The 11,004-nt window shown below is 50.8% G+C and overlaps 1 protein-coding gene across 2 annotated transcripts; it reads right to left on the bottom strand.

Annotated features, from left to right (window-relative positions):
- Window positions 1-8,310: 8,310 nt before the first annotated feature.
- LOC311053179 (uncharacterized protein) lies at window positions 8,311-10,257 on the bottom strand. Of its 2 annotated transcripts, none has more exons than XM_084068630.1 (2): window positions 10,222-10,257; window positions 8,311-9,805 (listed from the first exon to the last, which is right to left on the bottom strand). In XM_084068630.1, exon 2 carries the CDS (start codon window positions 9,710-9,712, stop codon window positions 8,750-8,752), a length of 963 nt encoding a protein of 320 aa, XP_083924756.1. In that variant the 5' UTR covers window positions 9,713-9,805; window positions 10,222-10,257; the 3' UTR covers window positions 8,311-8,749. The 2 variants fall into 2 exon arrangements, with proteins under 2 accessions (XP_083924756.1, XP_083924757.1); XM_084068631.1 differs by having other exon boundaries at window positions 10,227-10,254.
- Between the last annotated feature and the right edge of the window lie 747 nt (window positions 10,258-11,004).

Here is an 11,004-nt window from a genome sequence, read left to right as displayed (position 1 = left end):
TATCTTTCCAGAGATATCAGATTCCACATGGTAGGCCCTGTCATATAACTGACCTTAAACGAGCACTTCACCCATTTTCAACCATATCTTCATATAATTGGTCTGAGGAGAGGTTTCAGCACCAGAGACAGTGCAGAGTACTGGGGCAAGTAGTGGAAGGAAGGTATGTGCCTGTTTTCTAGCCTGGCATTGGCCAGACTGATAACGTGGATTCACTCTCACGTTCCTCCCCGGTATCAGTCTGGACTTCGACCAATAGGGAGCGAGTATGAGAAATCAGAAATGTATTTTGATGCTTTTCACTGTTGTACGACAGCAGTTGAAACGCAGTCACTGATTGGCCCGATGAGAGTGAATCCACGTTATCAGTCTGGCCAGTGCCAGGCTACCTGTTTTCATCCTCACTCAACTTGATATGATGACACCTGGGGTCTGATTGCCAGAGTGGTGACAGCCCTGGTCTGATCAGCCCAGCCCTACAAATGTTTGCTGAACCATCCTTCAGATGAAACTCACTCCCTTGGTGAATGGACACAGGCTCAGGTAAGCAAAAACACACTCCAACATTTGTCCTTATATGGCTTGTTAAGACTGAATAAGACTAATTATGGTTTCTACTCTCTTCATGGACTAGAAAACTGTTATTGAAATACCCCAATCTGGGAGGAGTTTGTTATTGTTTTCCAATACCTACCTTTGTTTAAGTTTACCTCCAATAAAAGACTGCTGTTTATGCAAATCAAGTGACTCTGTGGTTGGTTCTATTTCATCCTTCCTGACTGCCAGAGGCAGTGCTTAACACTGGATATATCCGTCTCACGCACGTGCAGTCGAGTAATTAATATCAACAAAGTCACAGCTGTGACATAATGACGGTGGGCGTGGAACGCAGTAGTCAGCGTACATAAGCCCACAGCCGTCATTAATGACTTCCCTTTTGATCTTCTCGCAAGCTAGCGTTGCAGGTTTGAGGTTCTAAAAAACAAACTACTAAACCATCGTCTTTTTCGCAGGGAGCCCTGTAACCTACAGTAGGTTGGAGCTTCGCGTGTCGCGTCCTCCAAGGGCTGCGATTAAGGCTCGCTATTTTCTGTTCTTTCCGAAGACCAACATAGCTCCCCAGCAGAGCAGTGTTTGCGCGGCCACGCTGTGGGAAACGCACAGGTTGGTATAGTAATCAGAGTCTGTTTTCGGTCTCTGTCTCTTTATTATTTAAGTTGGAAAGACGCCATATATATATATTTAATTTGCATTTTCTGTTGAATTGCATGTTTCAGTAAACTGAACAGCCTATGTTGCAGATTTAAGAATTTTTGATTACCTGTTGAGTGTTTCCGCTCTTTACGGTGTTTTCTTTTGAGTTGAAATTATAACTGTCTCCCTATAGTGGATCGTATTATAATACTTATTTCAGCTTTATAGCTCTTTCCCATTTTTGGGTGTTTTTGTTTGTTACTAGGGGTGCTTTCGCTCCACAGTAACTGAGTTGAAGTTCCCAAAGCGTGCACGCTTAGTGGGTGTTTTTTGTTTTTCCTTCCGGAGTGTTTTCGCTCCGTTATATACTGGCCATGGCACATGCGTGCCGCGCCTGCGCGGTGCCTTTGTTGCCCGACGATGGCCATGACGAATGCCACAGGTGCCTGGGTGTAGCACACCTAAGGCAGGGGCTGACAGAGGAGCAGTGCACAAACTGCAGTTTCATGCCGCATGATCTGAAGCTGGCCAGACTGGCTGAAGTGGAGGGGCAGCAGCCAGAGGACCGGATGCCCCCATCTGGTGTCCCTCCACAGGCAGGCAGGCGGCGGAAAGGGTCTCCGCACCGTCATGCCCCGCACAGCAAGGAGAGGAAGAAGGACCATCTGGCTACCAAGGTAGACACCTTGGCATCCCAGTTTGAGGAGTTGAAGGAGCTGCTCCTTAATATCCAACCGGACAGGCCTGTTCCCCGGGCCGGCAGTCCACCGGCAGCCGCCCCTGCCCCAGGGTGGGAGGTTGATTCACTGTCGACAATGGCCTCCTGTACCGATTTCAATGATGGTCCAGAGGAGGCAGAAGAGGCCACCCACACCTCATACCCCGGCTCTCAACGGTCGGGAAGTGAGTCTAGAGCGGGCTCGGGGCCTGCCTCGGCTTCAATCAAGCCTGTGATCCGGATGGCGCTGGCACGCCTGGGCCAGGACGAGGCCCCGGTAGCAGCAAGGCCTGCAAACGTTTTCTTTAGACGCGCTCCACCTCAGGCTGCCTTCACTGTACCTCCCGCAGAGCAGTACATTCAGGAGCTCCACAGGTGCTGGGAAGACCCCAAGTCCCAGACCCATCGGGTCTCCGACGCTAGGGCCTTGGCGTCTATGCGGGATGCGGACAGGTACGGGTTGGGCAGCATGCCATCAGTGGAGCCATCCATCGCCTCCCTGATATGCTCACCCGATGAGGTCCTGCGGCCGGTTTCCCGTTGCCCCAGGCCCCAATGCCGCATCACAGATGACCTGCTGGTCAAGAGCTACGACGCAGCGGCCCGTGTCGGCCGCATAGGCAACTCTCTGTCACATATCTTGCTGGCCTTGTCCCAGTCTCTGCAGCCCCTGGGCACGGCGGCTCCCTCAGGCGCGGAGGCTACGTCTGCCGCAGACACTAACCCAGGCATGGACGCTTCCGTCCAGAGCCTGAGCGACGCTTCTCTGGAAGCGTTCGCCTACATGACAACGGAGCTTGGCAGACTACTGTCAACGCTGACTCTGACGCGCCGACAGGTGTGGCTGGCTCAGTCCCCACTGTCGGAGCCATGCCGGAGGGTACTCCGTGCACTCCCCGTGGTCCCGGGGCAGCTGTTTGGCCCTGCAGGACAGCAGGCCTTGGAGCGTAGCCTCCAGGCCAACCAGACACGGCAGCAGTATGCCAGCCTTCAGGGGCCTTCCCCTGCAGTGAGGCAACGGCCTGCGCCAGGTTATGGCACCGGTCGCCCCCGGCCACAGCCGCGGCAGGACAGCTACCCGAGGTCCTCGACCTTCGAGCAGCCCGACCAGCGTCGCCGCGCCCCTACTCGCCCAGGCCCTCCACGTCCGGCACCTCAAACGCAGAGGGCTCGAGGGTCTGGGTTTCGCCCCTCAAGGGGCCAGAGGGGTAGGCAATGAACGCATGGGGCCGGCGGTGGGACGCTTCTCCCAGCAGCAGCTCAGCTACTGGGAAAGCTGCGCTTCAGACCCTTGGGTGGTGGCCACGCTCTCCCAAGGGTACAGTATCCAGTTCCGCCGCCGGCCCCCCACTTACAGCGGGATCAGGATGACCATCGTCAACGATCCCACCAAATCCGAGGCACTCAGACAGGAGGTGGCCACCCTCCTGGAGAAGAATGCCATCGAGGAACTAGATCTACATACACGGCAAGGTGGGTTTTACTCAATGTATTTTTTGGTTACAAAAAAAGACGGAGGTTTTCGCCCTATACTGGACTTACGGGGGCTCAACGCCTACCTGAAGGTGTTGCCCTTCCACATGTTGAAGACAGCGGATGTGCTCCAAACGGTCAAAGTGCACAGTTGGTTCACTTCAATCGATTTAAAAGACGCATACTTTCACGTCCCTATAGCCCCGCATCACAGGCAGTACCTGCGCTTCGCGTTCGAAGGCAGGGCCTACCAATTCAGGGTGCTCCCGTTCGGGATTTCCCTGGCCCCTCGGGTATTTACGAGATGCATGCGGGCTGCGTTGGCCCCAATGCAGGGCCGGGGCATGCAAATCCTCCCATACCTGGACGACTGGTTGGTCTGTGCTCCAACCAGGGAACAGGTGGGGCGGGATACGGCGGCCCTAATACGTCATGTGACACGACTAGGTCTCACAGTCAACCACAAAAAAAGCTGCCTTGTTCCCAGCCAGAGGGTTGTATTTATCGGCTTGGCCCTGGACTCCTGCCGAATGCTGGCCTCTCCCACTCCTCAACGGGTGGAAGCCATCCTGCAGCTTCTTCTCTGGTTTCGGGGGAACAAGAAGTTGAGATTCAGCCTTTTCCTCAGGCTGTTAGGGATGCTGACGTCAGTGACTGCGGTAGTGCCACTGGGCCTCCTACGCTTGCGGCCATTCCAGATCTGGGTCAATGGCCTACATCTAGACCCAAAGTTCCACGGGTCCAGGAGAGTCAGGGTATCCGGCAGCTGCCTCCTCACACTACAGCCCTGGAGAGACAGGGCATATCTGTCCAGAGGTGTCTCCTTGGGTTCGATCCCCTCGCGTCGCGAGGTGGTGGTGACGGATGCCTCTCCCTCCGGGTGGGGGGCAGTATGGCAACACAGGGCTGTGAGGGGGCTCTGGACGAGACAGGAGATGACGGAGCACATAAATGTGCTCGAGCTTCGTGCTATATTCTTAGCGCTACAACACTTCGTACCGCAGTTGGAGGGCCGGCATGTGCTTGTGCGGTCCGACAGCAGGTCAGCTGTCTACAACGTGAACCGGCAGGGGGGCACCAGGTCGACCCTGTCGTTACAAGTGGCACGGCGACTCCTCATGTGGGCTTTCCCTCATTTTCCCAGCCTGAGGGCTATGTATCTGCCAGGGCCACAGAATGTGGTGGCGGATTTTCTGTCACGCCAGAAACCTCCTTCGGGGGAGTGGAGACTCCACCCGGAGGTAGTGGAGGAGATTTGGCACAGATACGGCGCTGCGGAGGTGGACCTGTTTGCCTCAGAGTCCACAACACACTGCCCTCTTTGGTTCTCCCTGACGGAGACATCGAGTCCGTTAGGACAGGATGCTCTGGCGCACCCATGGCCAGATCACCTCCTGTATGCTTTCCCACCTTTTCCGCTGATAGCATTGACGCTACACAGGGTCCAGCAAGACAACCACAGAGTCCTGCTAGTTGCTCCGGCATGGCCGGGGAGGACGTGGTTCTCGGCGCTGCACAATCTTTGTTGCAGCTCTCCATGGCACCTCCCCAACAGGGAGGATCTCCTGTCCCAATTGGATGGCCGCATTTGGCATCCGTGCCCGGAACGCCTACAACTGTGCGTGTGGCCCCTGAGGGGCCGGACCCGCTCCTGAGTCTGTGCGACCAGGCTGTGATCCAGACCGTGTTAAACGCAAGAGCACCCTCCACCAGGGCAATCTATGCAAACAGGTGGAAAATATTCTCGGAATGGTGTGGGGTGAACCGAGAGGTACCTGAGTCTTGCTCGGTGCCGATGGTATTGCGTTTTTTGCAATCTCTATTGGAAAAGAGACTATCAGTGTCAACACTGAAGGTCTATGTGGCCGCGATCTCGGCCAGTCACTGCAGGGTGGACAACCAGACTGTGGGGTCCCACACTCTGGTGACCCGGTTCCTTCGTGGGGCCCAGCGGCGGAACCCCCCGCGGGCCGTGAAACACCCCTCATGGGACTTAACCCTGGTCCTGGAGGCTCTTCGTCTCCCCCCCTTCGAGCCCCTAGAACGATCAGGACTGAAGTGGGCTTCAGCCAAATTGGCCTTTCTTCTTGCAATGGCATCGGCAAAGCGGGTGAGTGAACTGCATGCCCTATCGACGAGTGACGCGTGCATACGCTGGAACTCTGATGGCACGGGGGTGGCGCTTTGGCCTAACCCCTCGTTTTTGCCCAAGAACTTGGCTTCAGACCATACTAACCAGGTCATACGACTGGCGGCTTATGACCCCTCAGGCCTGCAGGGTGAGGCTGCTTTGGCAAGGCAGCTCTGCCCGGTGAGGGCCTTGAGGCATTACATACAGGTGACTGCTGGGTTCCGTCGCTCGGACAGCCTATTCGTCTGTTATGGTGGGCACAGAAAGGGGCATGCCCTGTCCAAACAGAGGCTTTCCAAATGGGTTGTCATGGCAATAGAGGAGGCATATAGATCAAGAGGCCTACCACCGCCTCATAATATCAGAGGCCACTCCACCAGGAGCGTTTCCACTTCCTGGGCGGCCCTACGGGGAGTTCCTCTGAGCGAAATTTGTGCAGCAGCCACGTGGGCTGCACCATGCACCTTTGCCCGGTTCTATAGGGTCAATGTGGCTGCAACCAATGCGGTGGCAACCGCTGTTCTGGGGGTCCCCTAGGCCGTTCCCGGCAAGGTAAGATTCCTCGTGACTTTGTTGATACTAGTCATCCAGTGTTAAGCACTGCCTCTGGCAGTCAGGAAGGATGAAATAGAACGTAAGTTACGTATGTAACTATGGTTCTATGAATCCTGGATGACTGCCAGAGTTCCCTGTCACTCGGAATCTCGCGAGAAGATTCCACAGGGAAGTCATTAATGACGGCTGTGGGCTTATGTACGCTGACTACTGCGTTCCACGCCCACCGTCATTATGTCACAGCTGTGACTTTGTTGATATTAATTACTCGACTGCACGTGCGTGAGACGGATATATCCAGTGTTAAGCACTGCCTCTGGCAGTCATCCAGGATTCATAGAACCATAGTTACATACGTAACTTACGTTTTGGTCAGCACTCCTCACACCTTGTATAGCACTTTGTTTGGCTTTGTCATTTTAAATATGCTTTATGAATCAACGTTGAGTTGAAATGTGCCCATATGATCGCATGTGCCTGCTCACTCATAAGATGCAAATCAGTATATCAGTTAACATGAGTTTAATGGAAGTTAAATAATGCCTGGGCTTGATATAATGTGTTGCACATAATACTGTATATAATCTTTATTTCAGAACCGTGGGTCCATATAAAAGACAGCACATAATATATTAAAAAAACTGCAGTATATAAATACATACAATACATATAAAAGAAAACAAAACGGATCACTCAAGCGCATGTGTTGACCGGTCATCCATATAAACGTTAAACAACATAGGGGATCAAATCCCACCCTGGCGGAACCCATTACTGACATAGAATGGTTCAGAAATGTAATTGCCCCATTTTACCTGAAACATCTGACGGGCATACCAAAAGAAAAGTATTTTGGAACACCTCTCATCAATTTAATAACTTTATATGATTAAACTAGAAAAAGTGCTCCTCTGAGCACAGGTCTCCGACAGGTCAGGTAGAATCGGCCTCCTGGTGGCGCTATAACAGGCCCATGTGAAGAATTTGGGTCAGAGGTTCGGAATTGGCATCCTCGGAGTGTGTGCAAAGTTTCGCTGCGATCAGGCCAACGGTCCTTCTGTCTGCTGTTCACAGACAGAAGGACGGACGGACGGACGGACAGGGTGCAAAACATATTCTCTCGCCTAATGCCTTCGGCCTGGCGGAGACAATAATATTAAGTCCATCAAATGTAAGAAAGTATTAGAATTAATAGGTGTGGTGTGGGAGAAAAAGCTTCATATTAAATAATGACTGTTAAGGGCTTGATTTAATTTGTTGCACGATACCTTGCCAGTGTCTTGTCTAAAATATTGGAAAGAATCCTCCTAACTAGGCTGGAGATGTGTGTTCTCACTACTGATGATCAGTTTGGGTTCAATAATATAAAAAATAAAACATATCAAATAGCAGCAGCTATATATTATATCCTTACAGAGTATGGGAATTAGAATGTAGCACTGATAGCATAGCACTGATTTATGTATGCCTTAAAATAGTTGAAGAATTCTACTGTATTTTTGTGCTTTATTGATGCTTCTAGAGCATTTGATAGAGTTAAACATATTTTAATATGTCTAACAAAGGAATTTTATTCATGTACCAGTATTTACATTTTAAAACATTAACCCTTGGACCACCTGCAGGCCTAATTATGCCATGGACCACAAGTAGTCTGTGGACTACTGGTTGAGAAACAGTGGGATGCATAGCAAGTATTACCAAAGCACTAATATTGGAACATATCTCCACCCAACACAACAGTAGTCCCCCAGGTTGATTCTTAGTCAGGGTGGTGGTGGTCAGGCGCGTAGCCAGGATTTACATTTAAGGTGGGCAAAATGTTGCCCCCCTCTGTAAATCTACACTAGGCAATCTGACAAAGTTATGCTGGTAGACTGCAGGCCCTTGGTTGCACAATCAGAAACACTAAACAGGTTTGCAAAGACCATGAGAAGGTAAACAAACTTCTTTGTTTGTATCTGACTGAGACAACAATGTGTTAGCTTCTGTGCAAGTGTGCCCCTCTCCCATCTCACTACAGTATACTCCGTCAGATACCGTCTGTTGACTCTGTGCCCTCTTTATACTGTACCTGGCAGGTAAAACCGGTTTTGCCGACTTGCCTAGCCCCCATTTGAAAACAAAGGCGACTTGCTGTGGTTGGCTACAACAGAAATTTGCATGCACTGTGTTCATGCAAATTATGGACACGGTGGTGATTGGCTGCCCGTCTGATGGGCAGCCAATGTATCTATTGTTGTCGGAGGAACAGATTATCATATTTCTTTTTTTACACCTCCGTCTTTCAGCAGCTATGCGGGACAAGAGCTCAACTGGCCGGGCAACTGCCCGAGTTGCCCAGCGCTGGCTAAGCTTCTGGTGGTGGTCCCTGGTTCACAATCAGTTGAAAACCCCTGACTTACGGTATGCACTACCTTGGTAACTTTAGCAGTTGAATGGCCATTTTAATAAAATCATTTAATTAAACAAAGTCATTTGAAACTTTAATTACAAAATGAAAGGTACAATTTGCCAGTTTGACACTGTTGAATGTATTCCCTTACAAAGCTCTCTAATAACAGTGTATTGTAGGCCTACAGTATATAATACTCGGGAAACAATCACAGCTTTTGTGTTTTTAACAGAACCATGACACTAGCTCCTGTCATCCTGCATGGTCGTGAATGCTCTCAAAATTAAATCTGACTTTTTATCAAAGCTAAAAAGTTTCCAAGTTCTTCTCTGATCTTCTCAAGCTCCTCGATGGTTTGCGTACACTGCCTTGCAGACTTTTCAAAGCGAGCAGCGTCTTGTCTGGTGGACCCGGTGGTTTCGGTGAGAGTTCTGTTCATGTCGTAGACAGCAGCCATAGCGTTCATGCTGTGCCTGGCAACGGCCTGCACAGTAGTGGCACCGGGATGGAACAAGTCACAGATCGTTTTAATGACTTCCAGCTCTTTCACAAGCGGGTGGATCGTTTGCTGGAACTCTTGAACAATCGTGACTTTTGCCTCAACGTGGCTGCCTTCAGCAGCTTCAGCTCGCAGATCGAGCAGAGCTGCGACGACACGAACCGCACCGGCCGCTAAATGTGTGCCACACAGCGCGCCGAATGCACCCCCCAGTCCACCGCCTGCTGCACCGACTGCATCACCAAAGATGGCGCCAAATGCGCCGCCCGTTACGCAGCCAGCGGAGCCCCATACCGCAAAACCTAGTGTGGTGTGGTAGTACCGTTCCACTGAGCCACCTGACGCTATAAGTGCACCGCCAGTTACGCCACTCACAGCACCTACAGCTGCGCCCCCCGCCGCGCCCCCAACTACACTACCAAAAACACCCTGAATCGCACCCACTGCACCGATACCGTCGAGGATTTTGTCACAAGCTGCCGCCACAACTCCGCCACAGGCCCCTCCCATTGCACCGGTAAGCGTGCCGACGCCTGCGCCCAGCACTCCTCCTCCTAATGCCACACACAAGACGAGCAGCTTTTTGCCCGTCTGAGCTTTGGGACCGACAGCCAACTCTCTCAACTTATCGGCAGTCGCTTGAAGACGGTCTCTGTCGCGAATGAAGAGCGCGATGAAGGACGTGGCGCTTTCTATGAGTTTTCCCTGCAGGACGGCGTGAGACAGACTGGAGTCCTGAGTTTCCATATCCCATATGAACTCCAAGGCCTTTACAGAGGTAGCTGTAGTTGTGACTGCTGCCGGATGGTGTTCCAGGGAGTAACGTCTGCAGTTTCAACTCTGTGGTCCCATTGTATCAGCATGTGTACACAAAGAGACAAATAACACAAATTACGTAAATGTTTTGGTTTGGCCCAACGTACAACAACAAAATGAGAACAGAAACATGCTTCAATATATCGTCGTTGTCGGGTACAAACATCTTATCTCCATATTATTTATTTTGTAAATTAACGCCCTACTTGATCATAGTACAGCGTATCAAAAATAGCAGATCCTGCAACAACAGGTGTGTGTGTGTGTGTGTGTGTGTGTGTGTGTGTGCGCACGCATGTGTTGTCTTTTCCACTCATTTTAATACACCAACACCTGCCTGATATACTGCCAAAGACGCATACAGTACAGTAACATCTGCTTGTATACTCCTTGAGTATAGTCTATACAGTAAAAAAAAGAAAGGGGAATACAAATCCTACCTTACATCTGGATGCACATGCTGGTGGTGATAGCCAGACTATCTCTTCAACAATCTTTGAACGCTGTGGAGGAGGAAGCATTCTGAGCACCAACGTTGCCAGATTTCATGAGAGAATCAAGCAACCAGGTCTTCGAAAGCAAGCCCAAAAGAAGCAACTATAGGGAGATAAATAAATCGATGAAAACGGGCTACCTGGTAGGTAGATCTGCCATTTTCAAAACAAGCCCCCCAAAAAAAACGCAACCTGTCACTTCCAATATTTACAAGCGACTTTACAGAAAAACAAGTTGCTTATGATAAGCGGACATGGCAACACTACTTGAACTCTGTAGAGAGGTAGCCTGGTAAACCCTCCCTCCGGAAATCTCATTTCCATTTGATTTCAGGAAATCAAATGGAAATGAGATTTCCGGAGGGAGGGTTTACCAGGCTAGTAGAGAGGCGGAAGCGTTCATAAATGGTGGGAACCAACTGGTCTGTCTGGAGAGACTACTGTGTGATGATGATGTCACACCGGGTGACATTCTTTCTATGTGGAATGTGTGTTCGATTGAACTCCAGCATCCATGGGTGTGTTCGGAAATAGGCTCTATTCACAGCAGCCATATTATGAAGACATTCACAGGTGTTACCAATGATACTAATGAAGGCTCTGTTCCATTCTGGTCAAACAGAGTCAGGGTGCTGATATTGTGCATGTTGGCTCACTGGAAACACTCTGTTACACCAGTGGGTCTACAGTTGGGGTCCAGGGACCCTCATGGGCTTCCAAATGGCCCCT

Source organism: Gymnoscopelus microlampas (genome assembly GCF_963454915.1).
Source record: "Gymnoscopelus microlampas genome assembly, chromosome: 10".
In the NCBI taxonomy this organism is placed as follows: domain Eukaryota; kingdom Metazoa; phylum Chordata; class Actinopteri; order Myctophiformes; family Myctophidae; genus Gymnoscopelus; species Gymnoscopelus microlampas.
Note: the sequence above shows the minus strand (reverse complement) of the source record. Positions and strands in the feature narration are given on the sequence as shown.

Bases quoted from the DNA above. Each gene is read 5' to 3' on its own strand.
- LOC311053179 (XM_084068630.1), bottom strand. From the start codon at position 9,712: ATGGAAACTCAGGACTCCAGTCTGTCTCACGCCGTCCTGCAGGGAAAA.